Raw genomic sequence first — 27,079 nt, forward strand, 5'->3', positions numbered from 1 at the left:
CTTAACCTCTGCCTCCCTCAGTTTCTTCTTTTGTAAAATGGGGATGATATTAGCACACAGGTTGTTGTGAGGATCAAATGTGATAATATTTGTAAAGCGTTTTGCAAATCTTGTGTCCTAGACCCCTTTGGCAGTCCGATGAAACCTACAGACTCCTCAGAAGAATGTTTTTAAATGCATAAAATACATGGAGTTACAAAGGAAACCAATTATATTAAAATGCAGTTATCAAGAGAGTTTGGAACTTGAAATTTAAAAAAAAATCAATGTTAAAAATTAATTTTTAAAAATAACAGTTATCAAAAGTTTAAAGAAAAAAAAAAGATTGCAGACAGCAAGTTAAGAACCCCAACTTAGAGGATCTCTGAAACCCTAGCATCCTTCAAAATTCCAGGATTCCAACTTGTTTTGTGAGTTTCATGAGAGCAGAGGCAGCCTTGATTGACTGAAAGGAAGGAGTTCTAGGCTTTATGGTAAGGGGCAATCTGTCTTCAAATTCTTATTCCCAGTGCTAGTTTTGTTGCCATGGGCAAGTGGTTTAGATGATCTGAACCTCAGTTTCCCTCTCTGTAAAGTGGATGTAATAATACCTTTAGTTCTGTACTTAAGGGGTTGTTTGTATCAAATGAGACAGCTGTTATTACTGTATAACCTTTCTCTGCTCTTTGCACACAATAGGGTATGGAATAAAAGTTATATTGTAGTCCATCAGCAAATACCTTAGTATTCTGTTAGTGGGATATTGTGCTTCCCAGCTTTTCTGTAAAAATTAAGATAAGATCATAAAAACAAGGTGAATTCTGTGTAAACTACAAAATACAGCCAAGCACTAAATATGAGCATAAATTGTATTTCTTTCTGAAAATCAAAACTAAGATCCAAACCCCTTTTTAAAACGAACACTTTATTGATTCCTTTTTTTTTAACAGCATTCATTTTTTGACATACTACCATCCCAACTCACCTAGTGAACCTTCTTTTGTAACAAAAACAGTTAAGCAAAACCTACTTACACATTGACCACATCAGATAGTATATGCAATATCAGTCAATCAGCAAGTAAGGGCCCAGGTATTGCTGCGTGTTAGGTATACAAATACAAAAACAGAATCTCTGCCCTCAAGGAGCTTACATTCCTAGGGAAATATGACATGACCTCTTCACAAACAAGTAAATATAAGATATATACAAAATGAAAAAAAAATTTTGGGGGGGAGGGGGATTAGAAAAGATCTCTTGAAGAGGTGAGCTTCTGTACTCATAACACCCCACCTCTTTCTCCTCTCCTAGGAAAGAGGATAAAGCACAGTTCCTTATTCTCTGGGACTAAGATTAATTATTACAATTATAGCACAATTGACTTTGTTAGTGTTTTTTTCATTTATATTTCTGTAGTCATTGTTAACTGCTTCTGTGTCCAGTCATACAAGTCTTACTATGTTTCTCAGAATTCTTCATTGTTCCCTAGAGAAGTAATAGTTAATCAATTTTCCCTAATGTGACCAACATTTCTCTATATCCATCCCTAGTCTCTCTCCTGAGTTCTTAGCAAAAATGCCTATTGCCTGTTGTACATTTCAATCTACATGTCCTGTTGGCATCTGAAATGCAACATGTCTAAAACAACTCATATTTACTTTTAAAATTAATTTTTTTTCCCAATCAACAAGCATTTATTTTCTCCCTCCCAAACCCTCCCCAATTGGGGAAAAAAAGAACAGCAAAACCCTTATATAAATATGAGTAGTCGAGTAAAACAGGTTTCCATGTTGGCTGTACCCCAAAATTCTGCAATTTGAGTCTCATCTCTTTTAGAGGAAACTTGTAATGATTTCCTCCAAACCCACCCCACTTCCAGATGTCTGTTTCTCTTGAATGTAGTATCGTCCAGGTTTGTAATCTTGCAGTCATTTTCCAGTCTTCACTCTCTTTCACTCCACATATCCAATTGATTGACAAGTCTGTCTTCATCACATTTCTCATCCATTCTTTCTTTCTATTTACATCTCTCTCACCTTACTTCAAACCCCCATCACCTCTTGCCAGAGCTATTGCAGTAGCATAATTACTCTCCTTTCCTTAAATCTCTCTTTTCCAGTCTGTCCTCTACCAAGTTGCCAAAGCTATTTTTTCCTAAAGAGCAGGTGTGATTGTGTTACTCATAGTCAAAGCTTGTAGCTTTTTGATACCTGTAGGGTATCTGGCATTTAAAGTTCTTCATCACCTTGTTACAAACTATCTTTCTAGCCTTATTATACATTATTTCCCCAGCACACTTTAGGATCTGACCAAACTGGCTGCTTTCTTTTTCCTGACACAGGACACCCCATCTCCCATCTTTGTGCCTTTGCACTGATTTCTTCATGCTTGTAATAAACAATCTCCCCATCTCTTGTGCACCTAGTTTCCTTCAAAGCTTAGTTCACATGCCACATTCTACATGAGGTCTTTCCTGACATCCCCCTCCCCACCAATACCTTGTAGAAGGTAGTGTGTGTGTATATATATGTATAAATTGCTATCTATCTACTTGTTTATATGCATTTCTCTCTTGATAGAATGCAAGCTCCCTGAGGGCAGACTTTTTCACTTTTGTTTTTGTATCCTCACTTTCTCGAACTATGCCTAGTATATAGTATGTGCTTAATAAATGCTTATTGATAGACTGATGGGTACCTGTTTGACAACCACAGAGTCATGGTATGAATATTTTGGCACAAAATAATAGACCTTTTCCGTCTTTGACCCCTTTGGGATATGTGCTTAGTTAGTGGATCTCTGGGTCAAAGGGTGTGAATAGTTTAATGATTCTTCTCCCATAATTCCAAATAGTTTTCCAGAGTGGTTGGACCAATTCACATGTCCACAAAACTTAATTTTTTTTTAAGTAATACTTTGTTTTTTTCCCCAGTTACATGTAAAGACAATTTTTAACATTCGTTTAAAAAAAGTTTTTTGAGTTCCAAATTTTCTCTCTCTCCCCTCACCTCCCCCCTTCCTGAGACAGTAAGCAATTTGATTTAAAACATTAACTCTTAATGTAGAAAGTTTCCTTGGTATTGCTGCCCTGGGGTTGGCTCTACAGTAGAGTTTATTTTGGAGCTGGAAGCCTAGCCCTGAGGAAACAAACGAATCAAGACTGTAAATTAGAGTTCAACATTTAGTCTTTCTACAAATATTTATTGAGTACTTAACCTGTGATGGCTCTGTACTTACCCTTTAAAGGAGATGAATATGGAGAAGACTGCCCTGCCCGAAGAAGTTTGCAGTCTATTAGGGAGATAATACAAATGATAATTGTCTTATTAGCTTAATATATTACTGTATTTGAGTCTCTCTGCCACCCATTGAGATAAATAAAGCTAGTGTTTATAAACCTCATTTTACAGGTGCAACTACTGTGGAGTGTGTCCCACTGCTAGTAAATCAAGCAATAAACATTTATTTTAGGTGCTATTGTGTACCAGTGGCCTTGCTGGGGTTACTGAAAGAAAAAAAAAAGCAAAAAGCAGTTCCTGCCCTCAAGGAGCTTACATTCTAATGACTGAACTGTAGGAAGGTGGGAAGGAAGACCATTTATTGAGTTCTTATTAAATTCAAAACACTGTGTTTAGCTCCAGGAAAACAGAAAAGGTCCTTGCTCTTCCAGACCAACCCTGTTCTAATGTGATACATAACTCAAATTTAGGAAGGAGGTTTTAGCCTTAAGTCAGAAGAAAAGGGTCCCTTGGTCCTCAGGTGCTGAAGCCAAGCAGGTGGCAGTGCATTTTCTTTGTTGCAATTCAACATTTTAAAAAGAATTCTGAACAAATATAAAAAAGTGTTTTCATACACAGAGCAGAACATAAGAGAGTTCTATATGAAACCATGAATCTCCATTTCATACTGATAGTTGTTTTTTTTTTAAGTATGTAATAAATTGTGCAAGTTACTTTCAAAACTGCCCAGTGTGGCTGTGCTTCTTTCTGAGCTTCACCTGCTCTTTTTGCATTTTTAAAAATGCTTCAATAGACCCCCTTTTTTCTTTTGACATGACAGTTGCTAACCACTGTCTCCTCTCCTACCCCAACACTCCCCTTTTCATTAACAGAGAAACTAAGGGAGGGAAAAACCTTTGTAACAAATAAAACGAAGTCCAGCAAACCAAAACTATTCTGTGACCATGTTCAGAAAAGTATTGTCTTTTTCTGCATCCTGTGTGCATCACCTCTCTGACAGGAGGTGAGGTCTTAAGTCTTTCAAGTTTATTTTTCTTTACAGTGTTGTTTTCCTTGCATAAATTATTCTCTTTACTTTGCATCAGTTCATAATATCTTGGATTCTCTGAAATTCTCTTTTGTCATTTTTCATATTCCATTGTGTTTTCATACCACAATTTGAATCATTCCCCTGTTGCTAAGAAGCCATCTAAGGTAACCCCTGAGATTCTTGTTCTCCCTTGCCCCCTTTGGTGTCTTCTCTGATCTTGCATTATTTGGCAGGCCAAGGACTTTGGTGGGATATTTTTTCATCCTTGGTTTTGTTTTGCTCTGGCTGCTAAGGGACTGGGGGCTGCTGCAGGTGCACAGGTGGTTGCCAGGTTGCACATCTTGAAGGCTTACTCCCTAGGATGATGGCAGAGTTGGGGGGGAGGGGGTGACAGGGGCTGGGCTGGATCCATAAAGGTCTTCTACAGGAGGTGGTGTTTGAGCTGAGTCCAGAAGAAAGCCCATGAGTCTCCAGAATTCAAACCCTTCTCACTTAATTTCAGGAAAGGTTGTATGTGTTAGATTCATCGTGAAGGGAACAGACTAAGGGATGGGGCAGCACGATCATGCCTTCAGATATTGGACTTTTGTTTGGAAAAGGAACTGATTCTACTTACTCTGGTGGAGAGAGCTAGGACCTACCTGTTAGGTTTTCAAAGCCCTTCACACCCTGGCCCCTTCCCAGCTCCTCCTTTTCCCATATTCTTACGCTTTTCTATTCATATACTTTACTCCCCTCCACATTCCCTTTGACCCACTGGCTCTGCTGTCCTTTCTCATCCTGGAACAGGATACTCCATCTCTCATCTGTGATCATTTTCACTGGCTGACCCTCATGCCTGGAACACTTTCCCTTGTCTTCTCTGCCCCCTAACTACCCTGTCTTCTGGACTAGTCTCAGTATAAAGTTTCACTTTCTGCAAGAAGCTTTTCCTAGTCCTTAATCTATCTTAGTGTCCTCTCTGGGACTACCCCCAGTTTATCCTGTATCTGTAACCCTGTATCTATCTTGTTTGTATATAGTTGTTTGCCTATTGTCTCCCCTCCGTGGGAGCAGGGACTGTTTTTTGGTTTTCTTTATATCCCCAGAGCTTAGCACAGTGCCTGGCACCTAGTAGGCAATTAATACATGCTAGTTGACTGCCTGACTGACCTACTAGGTGCATGTTTGCAAGGATAATTTCGGTTCAGCGCTTATTACTAAGTTATAGAGCTGTCCAAAAATGGAACAGTATTAGAGATGACAATCACCAAAAAGCTTCAAGCAAAAATCACTTAGCTATCTTGTGGTTAGGATTGGAGAGGACCCCTAAAGTCTTCTAGCTTTGAAGTTCTCTTATCCATTTAATAGTCATGTATTAAGGGTCTGTTCTATCAGCTGTGTTGTAGGCTAAAGGAAATTCAGGATCTGTGCCCAAGAAGCCTGCAGTCTAATATGGGAAATAACAGTGCTTCATATTCATTGGTCATCTCATTTAATCCTCACATTCTTGTGAGGTAATGATTACAAATAGTATTAGTCCTATTTTGTAGTTGAAGAAATTGAGACATAGAGGTGTTTCTGTGGCTTGCCATTTAGTGGGCACACAGCTCATTCCAGGAGGTGCTCAAACCTAGGTCTCTGCTGACAGTCTCATGCACACAGATGGAGAAGCACTATGAAATCAATTGGAAAAAGATTGCTTTCAGCTGGGGTGGATCAAAGGGAAATACAGATTTACAGCGGGAAGGAAGCCCAGAGACATTAAAGACTAAGATGGTTTCTGAAGTTCTATCTTTAAATCTGTGATCCCATAATCCTAGTGGCTCACTTGCCCCAGGATTTGAATTTAGATCCTCTTATTTGATTTAAATCCAGCATTCTCTGTAATACCCTGTGCTGGAAGAAACTTAGATCCTCTCATTTGATTTAAATCCAGCACTCATTGCAGTCCCCTATGCTGGAAGGCACTTGGAAGCCTTCTTGAAGGAGGTAGCATTGAAGCAGGGCCTTGCAGTATAACAATAGATGCCCTGGTGCTGCAGCCTATAGCAGAATGGAGATTGAATCTTCATCTCAGTTCACAGCTTTTTGTAGCACCACCTGCTGTGTAAATACTTCCTGGCGCTGATGAGCTATTTTTAAAATTAACGTTCCTTCAGTGAACTGGACGCAAGTGGTAATTTGTTGTTGGGAAGAGATTTCAGGGTGTTGGAGGCAAAGGCTGGTTTGGGAAATGAGCCAGAAGGAGGAGGGGGAGGAAGAGGTTGTTGATGTTTGGGGCTTTAAATGTTCTGAGGTCTTCCCTTGTTCTTTTCTTTTGAGATTCTGCAGCCCAGAGTGGAGTTGGATCAGGAATCTGAATGTACTAAAATTCTTGTTTTCATTTTTGCAGCAGTTTGCCATGCTGACCGAAGTGATTTTCTACTTTTTGGTTCAACCCAAGGAGGTAAGGTCCTTTATTTGATGACCAGAAGTGTTTGATTGGGAAGCTGTTGTCCTGGAGAGCCTGAAAAGTAACTGAGGACTTCTCGTCCCTTGGCAGAGAGGTGATGGGCTGGGGTTCTTAATCTGGGGATCTGTGGGTAGAATTACATCTTTATTTCAATACAGTTGGTTTCCTTTGTAATATTGTGTATTTTATTTTATGTAATTAAAAACATTCTGAGAAGGGCTTCACTAGACTGCTGAAGGGGTCCATGACAAAAAAAGGTGAAGATTCCCTGGATTAGAGGCTTAGAATGAGACATACATTTTCAGACATGGCTAATGTTTTGTTAAACCATATTTATTTGTTACAAGGGAGGACTTTTTTTAGGGGGTAGTTATTGGGTAGTAACAGAGGAAAGAAAGTAGCATCAATAAAACATTTGAAAACACAAAAGAAAAGGAAAAGTATAGAAAGGGACAAAAGTAATTTTGGTACCATACACTTTATTTAACATACACTTTATTTTCCTTTTTTGTCATATTAGCCAATCTGATAGGTGTGAGGTGGTACCTTAGAGTTATTTTAATTTGAATTTCTCTAATCAGAAGTGATTTAGAGCACTTCTTCATATGTCTAAGATACCTTTGATGTCTTCATCTGCAAACTGCCTGTTCATATCTTTTGACCATTTGTCAATTGAGGAATGACTTGCATTCTTATAAGTTTGACTCACTTCTTTATATATTTGAGAAATGAGGCTTTTATCAGAGACATTTGCTATAAAGATTGTTTCCTAGTTTTCTGCTTTCCTTCTAATCTTGGTTGCATTGGTTTTGTTTATATAAAAGCTTTTTATTTTAATATAATCAAAATTATCTATTTTACATTTGGTAATGCTCTCTATCTCGTGTTTGGTCATGAATTCTTCCCTTTCCGACAGATCTGACAGGTAGACTATACGCTTAAAAACAAGTTGTACATAATAGAAGTTCTTGGTTTCATAAACAGTCCTTTTTTGTTTATTGTATATTGAAATATTTGTATTTGATTATTAAGATTTTAATAAAAATGATTTTTAAAATGTTAAGGAGTTTGTGTTTTTCCTATGCTACAGGTTGAAACATTCCTGTCTAAACTGTCTGATTTTGCTGCCACCAATCAAATCAGCCTTGGGCCCTTAAAGAATATTGTGAAAAGTCTTCTCCTAGTGCCCAATGGTGAGTGAATGTATGTTGTTTGCCCTTGATGTTTGTTATTGGTGTTACTATTCATTCTTTCATGTTGGAAACAGTGCTATCTTTTCTGTCTCTCTTATCATTCGTATGTCCTTTAGGCTTCTGATCTTTTGAAAAAATATAAATCAAAATACAGTTTCTTTCAATGAAGCATTTATTTTCTCTTCTTCTCACCTCCCCTGTTCTCCAATTTATTAAAAAAGAAGAAAAAAACAAACGCTTATAACAAATACAGTCAAACAAAACAAATTCTTGTATTGGCTATATTCAAAAAACTGTATTTCTCATTCTTCATCTTGAATCCATCCCTTTTCTGTTAAGAAGTTGGTAACATGCTTTCTCATCAGTCCTCTTGAATTGTGATTATTCATTGTATTGATGAGAGTTCTTAAGCCTTTCAGAATTGTTTGTCTTTACAATGTTGTTGTTGTCATTGTATGAACCAGCTTTGCTTGGTTCACTCATGCATACAGCATTTCCAGGTTTCTTTGAAACTATCCTTTTCATCCATTCTTATGGTACATTGGTATTCTGTGGTTTCATGCCATCATTTGTTCAGCCATTCCCTAAGTGCTGGCCTCTAAGTCTTGCTGATTCTATGGATGCCATGTCTTTTATATCTGCCCTCTTATGGGTCTTCTCATGCTCCCCTCCCTGCTCCCAGGACAGATGCCACCCACCTGGGCTATTAAAATTGCCTTCAGGTGGAGTTTCCCAGCTCTACCGTCTCATCCATCCATTACCCATTGCTAATATATCTTCCTTAGGCTTAGATCTGGCCCCATCACGTGTGAGGAGAGTGTGGTGCAGGGAGAAGAGTCCTGAAGTCGACACCCTGGGCTTCAGTCCTGGCTCTAACCTTACCTGTGAGCAAGCCACTTACCTGTCTGGATCTCTTTTCTTCCTCTACAACAGGGATGTTGGAATAGGCACCTCTGAGGTCTTTTCTAGCTCTGAATGTGTGAGCTCTGACTCTTCAATGCTGCAGGTCTCTATTCCCAGTGTATGAGTTCAGACTGCTTTGCCGGCCTTACAGACCCCCGGGTGCCATGCTACTTTTTCACCTGGATCTCATCTTACTTCCCTCCTTATACTCTCTGCTCTAGCCACGTTGGAGTCTTCCCTGGATGTGTTCTTTAGACTTCTCCTGCTGTGCTTCTACTCAGAGTGTTCCTTTTTTAGGGTGCTTTCTCTTTCGTTCCCTTTCCCCTTTGTCTGTTAAATGCCCACCTGGTCTTTTTTTTTTTTTCTTGAGGCAGTTGGGGTTAAGTGCCCTGGATCACACAACTAGTAAGTGTCAAGTGTCTAAAGCTGGATTTGAATTTAGGTCCTCCTGACTCCAGGGCTGCTCTGTCCACCTAGCTGTCCCTCCCCTACCTGGTCTTTAAAGCCAAACTCACATAGCACTTCCTTGATTTGAGCTCCACACTATTAGTAATGACTTTTCCCCCCTCAGCCTTTACTTTTAAAACAAATACTCTGGCAGACATTCAGTCAGTGTGCATGTATTAAGGGCTGATTGTGTGCCCTGCAATGTGCTAAGTGCTTGGGGAGCTGAGAGTGGGGAGGCCCAGGATGAGATCTTACAAAGAAAAAGCAAAAATAGTTTCTACTCCTCAAGGAACTTATATTTTAATGAAAGAGACGTATATAAATACGTACATACAAGATTCATGTAGAGTCAGGAGAAGGTAGCTTTTTTTTTTCTTTTTTCTTTTTTGGTGAGGCAGTTGGGGTTAAGTGACCTGCCCAGGGTCACATAGCTAGTAAGTGTCAAGTGTCTGAAGTGAGATTTGAACTCAGGTCCTCCTGACTCGAAAGCCCACTGTGCCACCTAACTGCCCCTGAGAAGGTAGCTTTAGAGAGACACTTGAAGGCCTTCTGTGGACGTGGCTTTTGAGTGAAGTCTTGGGGGTAAGCCAGGGCTTCTAAGAGGTAGAGGTGAGAAGGGAACAGCCAGGACAAAGGCAAGGAGATGAGATGGAATGTCATGTGAGGAACATTCCCCAATTATTGGGCATCCCCTTAGTTTTCAATTTTTTGCAACCACAAAAAGAATTGCTACAGATATTTTTGAATATTTTTAGTTAGAGTTTTGCTTAGGACTAATTCCTCCTTCTTCCTTCTTCCTTTTCCCTCCTGTTTTCCTGTTGAGTGAAATGGATTTCTATACCCAGTTGTGTGTGGAGCTTAGCTGTACTTCTTCCTTGAGACTTTGCCATCTTGGCATCATCGTTCATGCACTCTAAAAAGAAAAAGAGTTTTAAAAAATTGACATCAACCAAGTCTGCCAGTCTATGCAGTATCTCACACTTGTAGTACCCCTCCTCTACAAAGAAGTAAAGGAGGAGGTACATCATCTCTTTGGAACCCACCCTGATTTTTATAATTAACCAGTGTTTGGTTCTGGGATTTTTGTTCTCTCCCTTTCTATCTTTGTCATTGTGTATATTACTTCCCAGACTCTGACCTTTACTTCAGTTTGTAAACCTACCTATGCTTCTCTGAATTCTTGATATTCATAGTTTCTGACAGTAATATGCTATCATATTTCTGTACCACAGTCGGTTTTAGCTCTGAGGAGAGCTCTCTGACTGCCTTCCTGGTCTCCAGCCAGTCATAGAATTCCCAAGTTCGAAAAAGACCTTAAGTCCAACTGCCTCCTTTTTAAGGTAGAGGAAAATGAGGCTCAAAGAGTGATAGAAATTGCCCAAGGTTACTCTGTGAGTTGATGTAGACAGGGATCTCTCACCTCCCAGACTGGGATTCTTTTTTTTTTTTTTGCTTTTTGGTTAGGCAATTGGGGTTAAGTGACTTGCCCAGGTTCACACAGCTAGTAAGTGTTAAATGTCAGAGGCTGGATTTGAACTCAGCTCCTCCTGACTCCAAGGCCAGCGCTCTATCCACTGTGCCACCTAGCTGCCCCCAGACCCAGGATTCTTCATCCTATACCAGGCTTCCCTTCCCTCTTCCAAACTCCCCTCCATACCGCCCATTCAGCTTTCACACCACAGGCCCAGCAGGTCCAGAGATCTGCAGTCGAATGTAAGCTCCTGGAGGAGTTTGTCCATCCCCAGCACCTAGCACTTAATAGGTACTTAATGAATGTTTGCTGAATGGATGGTTCTTTCTACTTCTCCATACTAACTTGTATTGTTTCACCATTTAATCATCTAGTCTTTCTTTTGCTGCCTGTTTCACAAGTGTCTGTCTTGTTTCCCAAAGAAACTGGTTGCGTCTTGGGACCAGCAGTAGTTTTGGTTACTCTGTGGTAGGAGCTCGGTAAATACTGGTTGAGGTGAAATGAATTGAATGGAGGAGAATGAGGTGCAGGACAGCGATCAGCCCCTTCTCCCTCCACCCCCCATACCATGATATGTGTTTGTTTGTTAGTCAAGATTTGTTGATGACATTCATAGCTGATCCTTTTGTGCAGGAGCACTGTACACTTAGGCATTCACTCAATCAGCAAGCACTTATTAAGTGCCTCCTGTATGCCAGGGATTGTGATAGGCACTGGGGATACAAAGACAAAGAATGAAACAGCCCCTGCCTTCAAGGAGCTCTGTTATCATCGAAGTAGGAGTACTGAGTCACTCTCAGGAGGAGTACCTGTCAGACCTCTGCTCAGAAATCTTGAGTGGCTTCTGTTGTCACACCCCTAGGGAGCTAGGTAGCTCTCTCCCTACCTTTCTAACCATATTATCTTCATTCAGGGGCTCTGCAGACCTGTTAGCTCAGCTAACCGAGACCTGCCTTTTCCTTTCCCGCTTCTGTGCCTTTATTTTCATTGTTCCTTATGTCCTAAATATTCTTCTTTTTTCTCACTGGTGGATTTCTGTTATTTCACTAAAGCACAACTGAAATGCTTTCTCCAAAAAAGGTTCCTTCTCTTCTTCCTTCTCTCCCTCCATCCCCAGTTATTGGTTTTCCTTAGACTTCACAGAGTATTTTGTGTGTATTTATTTTATCATATAATTTTTGGATTATAGTTTTCTGTGTTTTGTTTCTTCTCCCCCTGTTAGACTATGACCTTCATGAGGGTAGGGCTCCTGTCATATCTACGTAGAGACCACATAACCCTGAGCACAGTACACTATATACTGTCAGCGATTAAGAAATGTTGGGAGAAAGCACAATTACAGGGTCTTCACAGTTTAACCTCCTGTCTCCTCAAAGTAAAGCTAACATATCAAATAAAATGTTCATTATTGTAAGAGAGAAGGTTAGCTATGCATTCATCTGAGTCTGACACTGACATTTTCTCAGGTTTTTATGTAAAGGTCTTAGTTGGTTGGAGCATCCTTGACTTTGAACAGATCCAGGTATTATCATTTCTAGCCTTTCTTTCCTTTCCTTATTTTGTGTTACTTCTTTTCACTGGCATTCTTATTGGGTCCAGATTATTATTCTTCCATTCTCCTATTTTTCCCCCCAAAACCTGGCTTTACTTTTTCTATTAGTCACCTAAGCTTTAAAAAAAAAAAGAAAAGACTTAATTTTAACTCTTCATTCTCCCTTCCCTCAAGTGGTTAACAAGTCCTATCAGTTCTTCCTTCATAATGTCTTCCTTTGTGAATCTCTTCTTTTCTATTCCCCCTGCAACTACCCCAGGCCAGGTTCTTAATCATGTCTGTATTGCTGTGGCAATCTTGACATTCAGCAAACAATGGTCAACTTTGCTCAGTAAGGACTGTGTTAAGTGCTCAAGGAGCCCCTGAGATGAGACCTAGTACCTTCTCTGAAGGAGCTCACAATGTGACAGTGGAGGTGAGACAGATACAAGTAACTATAATACAAAACAGATTTTAAGTACGTGTGTGGGGAGGGAGGGAGTTGGTCCAGACACCTTTGATCAACCAGGGTTGTTCGTTCTCCGTTCCCCCCCCCCCCGCCCCGCCCCAAGTTAATGAAATCACAGAACAGCCAGGTAACAAGGACAGGGTATTAATTAATGTCGTGAACAGAGTGCAAAGAAGGATTGCCGTTTTGCTATCCTTTATGAAGTGTAAGGGAGTTGTTCCTTGGTGAAATTAAAAGGATAGCTTGCCATTAGCTGGACTGTAAAAAGACAACTTGCTCGCCCTTGAGATAGTCTGGACAGGATGTATGTATAAGGATCGTGACTCATGGCATTCTAGAGGAGAGCTAGCTGTGGAGGAAGAACCTAGCTCTTGAGTGGGGGTTGATACCCTCTTTTTCCTTTGCATCTCTACTCAAGGGCAGTGGTGGAGAGATTTCTCTTTTCTCCTCTTCCTCACCCTTCCTTTGGACCTGGCACTTTGTAGCAGAGCTAGTTGCACAGTAGGTAAAACTGCAGTCAGCAAGGAGCAGGCCCAGGGAATCAAAAGAGAGTCATTAGAAGCAGCTCTCAAGAATGAGGTCCCTGTAACTGAGAAAAGGGGCTACTGTAGTTTCAGGAGAGTATGGCAGTCAAGAGTGGAGTTGTGGAGAGGAGTAGGCCCTGTGCACGAAGTTGAGTGACTTGCCCAGCCAAGAGGCTGCACCCAAAGGGGAGCAGTCTGAAGATATCCAGAAAAGAGAAACGAGAGGTGCAGATACAATAAGGAAGACTTGGCAACTAAATAGATGTGAAACATAAGGAATGATTAGATAGTAATGGTAATAACTTCAGGATTTGGTGCTTGGTTGACTAATAGGAGTGTGATGCTGTTAGGATAAATATGAAAATCAAGATGAGGAGCCGCAGATTTTGAGGGAAGGAAAGTAACTTCCATTTTAGACATGTTGAGTAAGAAGTACTAGGAGGATATCAAAGTGTAGGTATCCAGCAGTCAGTTGGAAATTTGAGTGTGATGCTTATGAGAAGGGTTAGGGCTAGTGATGTAGATTTGAAATTCACCTTCAAAGGACAGCTAGGTGGTGCAGTGGATAGAGCACTGGCCCTTGGGTCAGAAGGACCTGAGTTCAAATTCAGCCTCAGACGCTAGCTGTGTGACCCTGGGCAACTCACTTAACCCCTATTACTTTCAAAACAAAACAAAACAAAAAAATAAATAAATTCATCTTCATAGGGATAATTGTTGAAGCCATAGGGAGTGGATGAGGTCACCCAGGAAGAAAAAATAAAAAGAAAAGAAAAAAATGGAGTAAAGACAGAATTTTCATTTGAGGAAGGAGAAGATAAGTAGGCCATAGGAGCACTTAGATATAAGAGGAAATCTTGGGGAGAATCTGGTGTCACAGAATCCAAGAGAGGAGAAAAAGTATCCCAAAGGGGGGTTAGTGGCTAGTAGTGTCACATGCTGCTGAAGGCTCAAAGAAGAGGAGGATTGGAAAGAGGCCATTGGCTTTGTTGATACAGTGTTGGCCCCTTTGGAGAGGATAATTTTTAATAGTCCTGAGGTTCAAAGCAACGTGGCAAAGAATTGAAGAATGAGGGGCTGATGATGAAAGGGAAACAGTGAGTAAGGAGAGAACTCGGCCGTAGGTTGAGGTGTGCACCAAGGCCAAGTGGAGGGTTTTTAGCATAGAGGAGACCTGAACCTATTGTAGTAGGCAAAGTAGGCATTATTGGTTTCCCACCACCAGTTTTTCCCTTTCTAATCCTTCCTATATACAGATGCCTCATTAATTATCCTAAAACATTGCCTTTATCATGTTACTCCCCTGTTTAGAAACTTTTCAGTGGCTTCCTGTTGTCTTAGAGTAGCATTTCTCAAACCTTTTGATCTCAGGACCCCTTTATACTCTTAAAAATTACCAAGGACTCCCCCCCGCCACAAGAGCTTTTATTTATATGGGTTATATCAATTAATATTAACTGCATTAGAAATTAAAATTAGTATTATGAAAGTATTATTATGAAAGTACTTTTGACTTCACTGACCTTCTGAAAGGGTCTGGGTGATTCCCAAGGGTCCTTGAACACACTTTGAGAACTGCTACCATACAGGATCAAGTTCAAACTCCTTTCTTTCCTCCCTGGGCGTCTGTGACACTGTTGTCTCCTAGTTCTCCTACCACTTGTCTGACCATTCCTTCTCACTCTCCTTTGCATCTTCATTTCCCACTCCCTTAGTGTGGGTGTCTCCCATGGCTTTTTCCAGTCATCTTCTTTCTCTAGACTTCCTGGTTGACCTCATCCAGTTTCATTTGTTCAGTTATCACTTACCTCCTATGCACATGACTCCCAGAGTTACACACCTGATCTTAATATTTCCTTCTGACTTCTGGATTTATAGCACCCTAGACAAATCCAGATAGATATACCCCAAACTTAACATGTCTAAAATAGAAAAGATTACTTTTCTCCCCAAATCCCTCTGCCCCCTTGAAATTTCCCTCTTTTCTTTTGAAGGCATCACTGTCCTTCTAGGGACACAGCTTCAAAATCTCAGAGACATTTTTTGACCCTTTCTTTTCTTTTTTTTTTTGTTAATTTTAAATTTTTTATTTTTATTATTATTATTTTTTTTTACGCAATTGGGGTTAAGTGACTTGCCCAGGGTCACACAGCTAGTAAGTGGCAAGTGTTTGGTCTGAGGTCAGATTTGAACTCAGGTCCTCGTCAGGCCGGTGCTCTATCCATTGTACCACCTAGCTGCCCCAACCCTTTCTTTTCCCCCCTTCCTATCTTCTAATTGGTTGCCAAATCCTGTTGATTTTAACTCTATAATATGTTTCACACTTGACTCTTCTACCCTCATGAAGCCACTGTGAGAGTTCAGACTCTCCCCTCCTCTTGCCTAGACTACTGTAATAGCCCATACTTTTTTCTACTGTTCCACAGGAGAAAACATGGCCTGTTGTTTTTGTTTTTTAGCAATTTATCTTTTTTTATAATTATAATTTTATCATTATAATTTTATTAATATATAAATATAACTATAGTATATTATATTATGATTATATGTTATGTAATATATAATATAATTATAATTTTTATAATTTATCTTTTCTTTCCAGCTCGATAAAGTTCTCCATCCAGTCTTATACCTCTTTGTATCTTTAACACTTAGCCCATATCCTATAGAAAGAGTGCCAGCTGTGTAACATTGGGCAGGTCACTTACACATTCTGTTCCTGTATTAAATAGGGATGAGTTATATTTGTACCACTGGGAACCTTTTATCACTATTATTAGCCATTCAGTAAGGGTTTGATGAGGGTCCTTAGAGTTGAGACTGCCATTGTAGAGATCTCTACTGCTGCAGGAAGCTTTAGGGAGTAAGATATTCATTCAGCAGAGTTAATAGTACCTACTGTGTGCTAGGCATTATGTGGGGTGAGGTATTCAAAGACAAAAAAAAAATGTAAAAAAGGGTTTGCATTCTGTTCAAGAGCTAAACATTATATCAACTTTTCAAAAGCAGTTCTTTCTAAAACTCACTCCCCAACATTGACTCAGGGATTACACACCTTTTGGTTTTCAAGAGAAAGTCTTAGCCAAGTGTATGAAGAGGGCCAGGCACATTCAAACATCTTTTTTTTTTACTTTACCCAGCAGTTCATAGGTGCCCAGGCTGTGTCTGGGACAGTGCTAGGAGCTGAGAAGTAAAGACCAAAATAGAAATGGCCACCTGACCTCAAGGAACTTATGTTGGCCTAGGGGTGGGGTTGATGGGGGAAACAACCTGTACAAAGATAAGTAAATACAAAATAATTATAAAGGGTCTCCTGGTTCAGCTGGGGGATTTAGGGAAGGCCTTAAAAAGAAAGTGGCCCTGTAGCTGAACCTAGAAGAGAAACACGGGTTCTAAGAGGCTCAAGTAGACACTAAATTGTGTGATATCACTAGACAATCTTTTTAGTACATATTTATTGAATTCTTGAAACTCTGGATCTTCTTTCTCCCCCCTTCCGCCTTTGGACTTTTTTCACAATGGCCTCATTTTGGCATCCTTTTTCCCTTGCTACACCAAACAAGATTGTGTAGATTGATGGCCTGAGGAATAATATTTGCTAACTTTCCAACAAATTTTAACAAAAGCAAAATCTTTACTCTTCCCTTAGCTTCTCTCTGGACCCTCACACTGGTACCAGGTGTTCTAACCAAAATTGCCTTGACTTTGAGAAATAAGACTCTGGGGCTTTTTAGTAATGGCTCATGTATTAGCAGTCTCTTCTGTTAACTCATCTCCCACAGCCTAATGGGATTGGTGGGACAAGTACTACTGGCCCTGTATCAAAGATGTGGAAACTGAGGCTCTAACAGGTCACTTGGGCCCAAGATCACACAGCAAGTATCAGATCTGGAACTTAACCCATTTGTTTTGATTTCTGGGCCAGTGTTCCTGTAGCAACCTGCAAAACTGTCTAAGAAGAGGGGCAGCTCGGTGGCACTGTGGATAGAGCTCTGGCTTTGGAGTCAGGAGGGCCTGAATTCAAATATGACCTCAGACACTTGACACTTACTTAGCTGTGTGACCCTGGGCAAGTAACTTAACTCCAATTGCCTCACCAAAAAAAGCAAAAAAAAAAAAATTGGCTGAGAAGGAAGGAAACAAGCTTAGATTAAGCCTCTTCTGTGTGCCAGGTACTGTTCTGAGCACTTTACAAGCATTATCTTATTTGATCCTCACAACCACCCTGGGAAGAGTGCTATTATTATTCCCATTTTATAGTTGAGGCAGACAGAGTTGTTGAATACCTTGCCCAGCGTCACATAGCTAATGTCTGAGGCTTGATTTGAGCTCAGGTCTTCCTGACCCCAGGCCCAGCACTCTTATCTACTGTACCATCTAGCTACCTCTAAGATCCAGAACTATTTGTGTTTAGGGAAAGAAAATCTTATTTCTCCTTGGTGGGATTCAATGATTTATCATCCTTAGTGCTTACATAGGAGCTTAAGATAATACTTTAAAACTGGAAGGGACCTTAAGAGTTCTGTCCTTATTTTACAAATGAGCAAACTGAGGCCCACATTCTCCTTTCTCTTTTAGTCCAGTCAGTCACCTATTACTGTGAGTGTTGCACTGGGCTTAGTATCTTCTTGAGTGCCCCTTTTTTGAGAAAGGACCCAGATAAACTTTTCTGCACTCATTGATTTAGCAGAGAGTAAAAGTACCAAGGACTAGGTTGATCCCGAAAATTTTTTTTACAATGGCTCAGTCTATGGACCTGCCTTCTCTAAATTATAATACACGAGGGCCTGAGAAATAACCTTTCCTATTGTTCATGATTAAAAAAAAAACAAAACAGAACAAAACAACAAAGCTCAAATGATAAAGTCTTGGCCTCAAAGCCTGTGACTGTCCAGCTCAAACTTACTCATGACTCTCCTCCACCTTCTGTGCCCTGGTCAGACACCAGGCCTTTCTTGCCCAGGCCCTTCTCAAGCAAATCTCTCCCCAGTGCTGCCTCATCAGGGAGGGGCCTAAGAGAAGGTCCTCTGGATCCTTAAAGATTTAGCTCAAATTCAAATGAGGTTTTAAACCCTGACAGCCTTCATCCTCTAAAAGATCTCTTCCTCTGACTCCTGTTTTAATCTCATGTACTTACTGTAATCTAGTTTGTATTCTGTTTATCTAGCTCAGAGGTGGTGTGGCCTAGTGGATAAAGAGGGAACTAGGAAGACTTGGGTTCAGGTCCTGCCTCTGACACATTCTTGCTTTGTGACCCTGGGCGAGTCACTACCTTCTTAGTGCTCTAGACAACTCCTTAAGTTCCAAATCGAAAACTGACCTGCATTGGTAGAAAAGTATTTCCAAACCTGTGAGCTCATTTCGCCAATGAAATGCCATGTTTCGTGATGGTACCTGTTTGGAGGAGTGCATGGCTTAACTCCCTACTAGACTGTTAACTCCGTGAGGGCAGGGATTTTCTTTGTATACTTAGGTTCCAGCACAGTGCAGTATATACTGTGGGTGTTCAGTCAAGCTTTGTTCAGTGAATGGATCATGAATGAACTACCTGCCCACCCTCCGCCTTCCTGCCAGTGCACCTTACCCTTTATGGAGGGAACCCAGAAGTCCCTCTCTGCTTAGACCCTTAAGCTCATTTTCCCCTCTCCAATGGTGGTGGGCTGCTGTTATGAGACAGATACCCCAATGCATCCTCAAGATATCTGGGCCTTTCCAGACATCTTGTAACCACACGCTTAGGTCTTTGGGCCCTTGACATTGCTCTATAGCTGAACTCCCCTGCATGTCCTATCTTCCTGATTTAGAGTGTGAACCTCTTTTCTTTTTTTTTTTTTCCCGGTTAGGCAATGGGGTTAAGTGACTTGCCCAGGGTCACACAGCTAGTAAGTATTATGTGTCTGAGTCTGGATTTGAACTCAGGTCCTCCTGAATCCAGGGCCGGTGCTCTATACACTGCCCCACTTAGCTGCCCTTAGAGTGTGAACTTCTTGAGAGCCAAGACAATATTATTTTTCTCCTTGTTATCTCTAGAGCTTACTTAGCATGATGCTTCTCACATAGTACTTTATAAGTTCATTTTAATAAACCTACTGCAAAGGCAAATTTCAGGAATTATGAAAGATTCCTCGGGCCCTCCAGAGTAGCCCCATTGGATCTAGTGTCTTAGGAGTTTAGATGGGACTGTTGACTGACTCTTTTGAGCCTGCCCAGGCTGCCCAAAAGCACATAGTGCTTCCTGGCATTTTGCCTTTCTCCACTTTAGACTTCCTTGTCCTGTCAGATTTCTGAGATGAAAGATTTCCTTTCTTTGTTTAAATGGTTTCTGTTCAGGTGTTTGTGGCCATAGACATGTCTGAGTGTTGGAGGAGTAAGGGGAGGAGGCAGTTTGGGGCCCATAAGAGCTTATATCTTCACTTCTTGTTCTTTAAGCCTCTTCTCAAGGTTTAGGAAGAGGCTAGTGGTAAAGCTACCAGGCATTTATTTGTGACTTTCTACTTAGAATTTTGGTTGAAAAGTTGGTCTCCAAAGCTTAGAGAAGGTACTGACGTTTATCAATGCTTTGTTCCCACCCCCACCACCACTCCCACCCACCACCACCACTTCAGAGACTTGGAGCCTCTTGTCCCGACTCCAGAACAAAGCCTGAGGACTCAGCAGGGGCTGGTCCCTAGGACTTCAGGGGGATGACTTAGCTAGGCCCGGTAGGAAGGAACTTTAGAATTTAAGCCGCTGCTAGCCAAAGGGTTGACAGCTTAGCCACAAATCTAATTACTATAGGATCCAGCTGATATCTTTAAACAAGTAGTATCTGCAAAGAAAGGGGTGATATTTCTTACAAGTTAATTAGGAGCTCAGTATAATCTATAAAACTTAAGTCTTGTAAAATCTTCTTTTTTGCTTTCCCCTGTAAACTACTTTGCCTTGAATTTTATTAGACATGATTTCTCTCCTCCCACTCTTACCCTTTTTTCTACGTATTGATGACAAGCATCCTTTGAGGACCCAAGTCAATTCTTGCCCCTTCTAGGAAACCTTCCCTGATTACCCGTGTTAGTCCTTTCTGTTAACTCCCTTTACACTTCAGAATCCTTGTCCGACCCTCTCGTTTGACAGAGGAGGAAGCTGATGTCCAGGAAAGAGAAATTACTTGGCAAGCCAGAACTAGAACCTTGACTGTCGTAGAGCCCAATTCTGTTCCCTACATAAAGTCAGTCCCCATACCAGAGCCCTTGTCTTCATCCCCTTGTGGGTTACGGTAGAAGCCTTTAGAGGGCACAGTATAGGACCATTTATGTCACTTTACCTTTGTATCTGTGCCAGGGCTTTCATGCAGTGGGCTCATAATTCATCCTCAGCCCTAGATTCTAATTCAAGACTTGCTACTTTGTTCCTTTGGGCAAATTACTTCCTTTCTCTGAGCCTTAGTTTCCTTCTCTGTAAAATAAAGACCAAATGATCTTTTATATCCCTTCAATTGCTAAGTCCTGGAATCCTCGGATTTTGTATCCTCTAGTACCTAGCACAGTGTGTTGCACATTGCTTAATATATATCTGTTCAATCAGATTGTCTTGTTAATTCTTGCCTGTTTCCTTTCTCCATTTTAGATTTTAGACCTTATATGGGTCTAAGTCTTTTATTTCTTTGGTCTCCCCTACACAGCCCAGGATACTCATTAATCCTGCAAAGGCTGACGGCTCTCAGGTTTAAAACAGAGTTTGTCTTTCTGCTTCCTAGGTGCCTTGAAGAAGAATATGACTGCTGAGCAGGTCAGAGCAGATTTCATTACTCTGGGTAGGCCCTTTATTTGCCTCTGCTAAATATTAAGTGATTGGTGCCTTTTATTATGCTAATCCTTATTCTTTTCTCCCTCAGGGCTCAGTGAAGAGAAAGCCACTTATTTTTCTGAGAAGGTATCTCAATTCCTTTTAATCAGGATTAATTAAGATTTCTTGTTTTATTTCCAATACTCCAGTCCATCTGTGATCTCATTCATGTGGGTATTCATGTTTTACTTCATAAAAGGAAAAACACTGATTTGGAGAAAATAGTCAACCGCAGATAACTTCTCTTGGCTTAATGGTTTTCGTTTGATAGCACAGAGTCACAGAAAAGATGACTGGGGAAAGGCTGCCTGGCAGGATGCAGGAGTTAAGAAGGCTTAGGTTCAAGCCCCACGTCTGATAAAAAGACTGGCTGTGTGACCCCTGGCAAGGCATTTAGCCCCAGTGTCTCTCCACTTCTGTTTCCCTCCCTCAATCTCTAAGACTGTATGTTGTGGGGCAGGTGCCTATACTATCCACTTTGATAGAGGGAGTTTCCTTATTGGGCATTCCCTATACCTCAGAAAAGAAAAGGAAAGAAGTACAGGGCTTAAAGTCAGGGGACCTATTTTAAGACCCATATTCTGACCTCTGGATATATTAAAAGGGAGTTAATAATACTTGCACTACTCAGTAGGGTTGTTGTCAAGAGAGAGCTTTGTAGTGCTATATCACTGTGAGCTTTTATTATTACCATATAACTGGGGTAATGCTTTCAGTGCATGGTTTTTTTCCCTTGGGCTAGATTTAAATATTTCAGAATTAATAAGTGATAAGTCGTTATTTTTATACCAACCATTATTGCTATGTTGGAAAGACAGAAGATATTTAAATTCCTTCCTCTTCCTTGTCACCTTTCTGGATAGGGGCATGTAGGCCTTTTTATGTCTACTGCCTAGGATTGAATCTCTTATTGGGGGAAAGGGGTTGGGAAATGGAGGAAATGATAGAAAGAAGATTTTCCTCTTCATGTGTTTTTTTAATTTGTTTTTATTCTGGCAGTGGAAACAGAAATCTCCCACACTTGCACGATGGGCGGTAGGACAGACACTGATGATCAACCAGCTTATAGATATGGAATGGAAATTCGGAGGTAACTAGCTTGAACCAGCTTTGAAATTAATGGGGGGAGGGGAGATCAGGGGAAGTATGTGGAAGAAAGGGAACTTCAAATGGGGAAGATGTCCTCTCATAGAAGGGTGTTTGTGTTAATTCAATGGGGACCCTCCTGCCTAAGCAGTGAAATGATATCTAACCCTAGCTTCTAGGTGCTAGTAACCTGTTTTTCCCGCTGGGCAAGCTTCTAATTTTGCTTTCTCCCCTTAGCCCTGATGATCCATCTGTTAGATGGTCTGTAGAATCTGGATCTTCCAAGTAACTCTTGGGTCAGTGACTTGTTTACTGCCTTTCCTGTGGAAAGCCAGTGTGACGTAATTACATAAGGCAGCCTCAGTGACAATGGGAAAGTCCTTCCACTTCCCCGAGTCTTTTCCTCACCTGTAAAATGAAATAGTAACACATAGAAGAGTTCCTGACTCCTAAAACTGCTGTCCAGAAGCTGCCCAAAAAGATGTGTGTGTAAATAAAGCTTCTCAAACACTTGCAAGCCCTTCAGGAGTGTCTCTCGATACATCTCATTCTCTTGATTTTTCCTTCTGTGTCACAGTGACATCGGGGAGCAGTGAACTGCAGAAAGTGGGCAGTATTTTTTTACAAGTAAGTCTTCCCTCTATGCCCCCTTCCCTCCCAAAAAGAACCTTTTGGAAATATGCATGCTTTTGTCATTTAATCTTTTAAAATGACGGTAATTAGGATCAAATCTGCATTCTGTTTCCTGAGAACAGTCATAGAAACAAATACAGGGAGTCCCCAAAGTCTTAATGCTTAGCAAATTTAAGCTTTAATAGCTTAAAACTGCACTCATACTTATGGGACTCCCCATAGATCCCTGACTTGTTAATAGAGTAAAGGGCTTCATCGCAGGCAGGCTTCAAGCACTGGCTCCTTGACAACCCTGACAAGAGCAGTGTTGTAGTAAGGGTTTGGGCCTTGGGGCAGGGTTGGGTTGGACAAGATGGCCTTTGAGCTCTCTTTCAACTCTTCAACTCTGGGATTTTTTGGGGGGTTGGAGGGAGGGGTGACCATGATGAATGTTACCAGTTTTATGCAGAATGTTTGATTATCAGATACTGGGGTACATTAAGGAAGCTTAGGTTTGGGAGGAGAATTGGAGTGCTCACAAAGAACTATGAAATTAAAAGCCGACAGCTTTGGATTTTGTTTTTTTCTTTGTCAGTTAAAGTTGGTGGTTAAAAAAGGAAACCAGACTGAAAACGTGTATATAGGTAAGTCCTACCTCCCTTTTCCTGAGCAGGGCTATTACAGAACAGAAATATTTCTTCTCTGTGACTTAGACCCATATTTAGCTTTTCTTCATTTATGGAGCTCTCATGAGAAGGCTAGGGTAAAAAGGAGTGGCAGTCAGGGGGTCTGGGTTCAAGGATTGGTGCCATCACCAGTGAGCTTTGACAAGCTATTTCCGTATTCAGAGTGTTAGTTTTCCCTTCTGTGAAATAAGGGTCTTTGTTTACATGAACATTTCCGTTTATAATAATATTGATGATAATAATGGCTGGCACTTATTATGTGCTAAGCACTATGCTAAGCACTTTACAACTATTATTTCCTTTGATCCTCACTATAACCCTTGGAGGTATTATTATTATTATCCCCATTTTATAGTTGAGGAAACTGAAGCAAAAGGTTAAGTGATTTGTCCAGGGTCATATAGCTAGTAAGTGTCTGAGGTCACATTTGAACTCAGGTCCTCCTGACTCCAGGGCTGGTGCTCTATCCATTGTGCCACCTAGTGAGGCCCCCAGGCCCCATGGGTTGGCTTTTCAAAAAGAAGAGATAGAAGTTGGGGATTAAAATTCTTCAAAATTCAATTCTATCCCATAAATGCTGATTACTCTCTGGTAAACATGTAAAGGGTTATAAGGATGAACAGTGCTATAGTTAGGGGAAATAAAAACATGTTCATAAATTCATTAGTCAGCAAGCATTTTGTAAGTGCCTACTCTGTGTCAAGCTCTGAAAGTACAAAGGCAAAAATGAAAGAGTCGTTGCTCTTAAGAAGCTTACATTGTAACTAAATAATACAAAACATTTAAAACTATCACTCTAAACACCATGAAGACTATCCTTCATTGTGGAAATCTGTCATATTTCACCCTTTTATATGTGATTTTGACCTTTTTTTTTTCTTTTCATCATTTTAGTATTTGTAGGCCCAGCAGAAGGAAGATTTAAAAAAGTTGTTTATGAAAAGTAATCCTTTGAGGAATCTATAAAAATTGGAAACATTTACCTGACACTGAATTTTCTCTCCCTAGAGTTAACTCTGCCTCAGTTCTATAACTTCCTGAGTGAGATGGAACGTGTCCGAGCCAGCATGGAGTGTTTCTGCTGAAGGGGAAGGAAGAAGGCTCAGAGGGATAGCTTGTTTATCCTTGTGGCCTGCTCTGTAACAGCTCGAGGGCTGAGGTGTCCCCCAAAAAGGTCACAGTTCTCTACTAGGGAGTTCAGTACAGTTATCACATAAACTCATGATTCATGAAATAACCACTCATCACACAGGCCGTGTCTCAAATATTTAAACCATTGAGAGGGGGAGAAATGGAGCCAGTTTGTGATAATCTGCCTTTCCCTCCCTCTAGAACTCCTATTTTCTCAAACTTCCAAGATCAGCAGTCTAACTACAGAACAGAGTTAACCTGAAATTAGGCAAGGGAGGACTTTACTGCCAGTATCCTGAGAGCCAGAATCTCAAACAAACAAACAAAAAAATGCATTTACCATGTGTAGTGGAGATTCTCTCATGTGAGACCCTATTTTAATGATATATCTGTATGTAAACCCAAGAGCTCCTCTTTCAAAGACTTCTGTTCTTTGGAGGCCTTGACTCAGTTTCTCCTTCTGCATCTGCCCAGCGAAAGTCATCATCTCAGCCTCCTTAGGAGTCTTTTTCCCTGGCTGAGTAGCCACTGAACAAAGTTCTGCCTTATCTAAGTGTCTAATAAAGGGTTTGAAGAAGAGGCCTTGATCCTCTTGTCCATGTGCACTGGGTTTGTGATGGTTTGGGAGACAAGATGTTCGGGTTGGGTCTGAACAGAGAGTCTGGGTGAGGCAGAGGGAAGTTGCTGTACTCTTAGGACAGTTTAGGAGCAGGATTACCTTCAGGTTAAAGCCTTGTGGAAAAGAGGACCATAGATTTGGAGCCTCTTTCAAGACCTTGGAGGCCATCTAGTTTAACATCCTCTTTTTGTAGATGAAGAAACTGAGGCCCAGAGAGGGTAAGTGCCTTGCCCACTTCACACAGGTGGCAGAGCTGGAATTTAAACTTAGGTTCTGCTACTCTAAATCCAGCATTCTGCACCACTATACCATGTTGCCTTTAGTTTCCAACGTAGTATAACACTTTTCACAATTGCTGATTAGAACATTAAGAACTTGACGGCCTTCAACTACAGCATGTCTAGGTAAGTGGGGGACTTTAGAAATCATTTCATCTAGCAATTTTTTTTTTTTTAGGCAATTGGGGTTAAGTGACTTGTCCAGGGTCACACTGCTAGTAAGTGTCAAGTGTTTGGTCTGAGGCTGGATTTGAACTCAGGTACTCCTGACTTCAGGGCCAGTGCTCTATCCACTGCGCCACCTAGCTGCCCCCCTTCATCCAGCAATTCTTAACCTGGAATTCATTAACTTAAAAAAAAACAAACTTTTTTTTATAACCTATTGCACTATACTTGATATCCTTTGGAATTTTGTATATTTTATATTATGCATTTTAAAACATACTGAGAAGGGGTCCGTGACTCAAAAAAGGTGGAGGATCTCTGATCTAATATGTCTCACAGTGATTTAGACAATCCTCTTTTTCTGTTCTTTGTTTTATAAGGAAATGCATGTGTTGATTGATGTTTGTCAAATTCATAATAATGTTGTGTTGTTTTTTTTATAAAGAAATTGTCTAATCCAACCACCCTCTCCCATTTTACAGATAAGGAAATAGGTCCAGGGAGGAAATTGCCTTGTGAAAGGATGTGCACAGTGAGTTAGGGGCTAACCCAGACCCAGGTCTTCCAATACTGCACCTTCTTCTTTGTATTCCCCCGGCTGAGCTGCCTGGAGTTGTTGCTTATGTTGCTTCTCTCCAGTGGTCTCACTCTCCACCTGGCCTGTTGAGAGCCAAGGTCTAGCCAGGGATTGCATTTTTCATTTCTGGAGGTTTTTGAGTATCTACTATTGACTAAACAAAGACTTAAAGAGGCTTATGGACTAAGGCTACTTCCATATCAAAGGCCTATTACAAACCAGCCTAGAGATGAGTTAAGTATGGATGAATCAGAAGCACATGAACTCAACTTTCCAACAAATGCACTTAGGCTCCAGCAAGGAGAAAGAACACACTCAGCCAAAGGCATTGTAGGTTTCCCTTGATTCTACATTGTGCTAGCATTGAGTTACTCAGATATTTCAGGTCAGTGTTACAATTTTCCCTCTCTCATTCAGCTAACTCCCTGTGGTGTTCATGTTTAAATGTGAGTTTTCCTGAGTTTCCAAAGTGGTGATGTTTTGTTTTGTTTTGTTTTGCTTTGCTTTGCTTTGTTCTGGATTTTCAGGGGCAGAACTAAATGTAATAGGTGCCTTCATTTCCCTTTCTTGGCCTTATTTTCCCCAACTGTGAAATGAAGGAGTTGAGTTAGACAAACCCTTCCAGTTCCAAAATTCATAGTTTTCAGGCCTCTCTCAGCTTAAATTAATTTTTTTAAGCCCCTTCCAGTTCAAGTTCTTTTTAAGGCCTTCTTCTGCTTCTGACATTCTATGTTCTAAGGCCCCTTCCAGCTCTGACATTCCACATTCTATACTCCCTTCCAACTTTTCCGAAATCCTTCTGAGTTTTGACAGTTTATTTTCTAAGATCTCTTCCAACTTTAAAATTTTATGTTTTAAGATCCTTTAGCTGTTTCTTATGT

General features: G+C 40.7%; 1 protein-coding gene across 1 annotated transcript in view; it reads left to right on the plus strand.

Annotated features, from left to right (window-relative positions):
* The window catches only part of COMMD7 (COMM domain containing 7), a 25,737-nt gene extending 591 nt beyond the window's left edge, over positions 1–25,146 (plus strand). Inside the window, exons 2-9 of the mRNA XM_027867778.1 lie at positions 6,623–6,676; positions 7,773–7,875; positions 20,956–21,012; positions 21,094–21,131; positions 22,044–22,134; positions 22,708–22,757; positions 23,338–23,386; positions 24,437–25,146. Coding sequence (XP_027723579.1) covers positions 6,623–6,676; positions 7,773–7,875; positions 20,956–21,012; positions 21,094–21,131; positions 22,044–22,134; positions 22,708–22,757; positions 23,338–23,386; positions 24,437–24,513 — 519 coding nt within the window. The 3' untranslated portion in view covers positions 24,514–25,146. The remainder of the gene's footprint in view (positions 1–6,622; positions 6,677–7,772; positions 7,876–20,955; positions 21,013–21,093; positions 21,132–22,043; positions 22,135–22,707; positions 22,758–23,337; positions 23,387–24,436) is intronic.
* The last annotated feature ends 1,933 nt before the right edge of the window (positions 25,147–27,079 follow it).

The sequence above is a fragment of the Vombatus ursinus genome, unplaced genomic scaffold (assembly GCF_900497805.2).
Source record: "Vombatus ursinus unplaced genomic scaffold, bare-nosed wombat genome assembly UNPS02014786.1, whole genome shotgun sequence".
NCBI classification, from domain to species: domain Eukaryota; kingdom Metazoa; phylum Chordata; class Mammalia; order Diprotodontia; family Vombatidae; genus Vombatus; species Vombatus ursinus.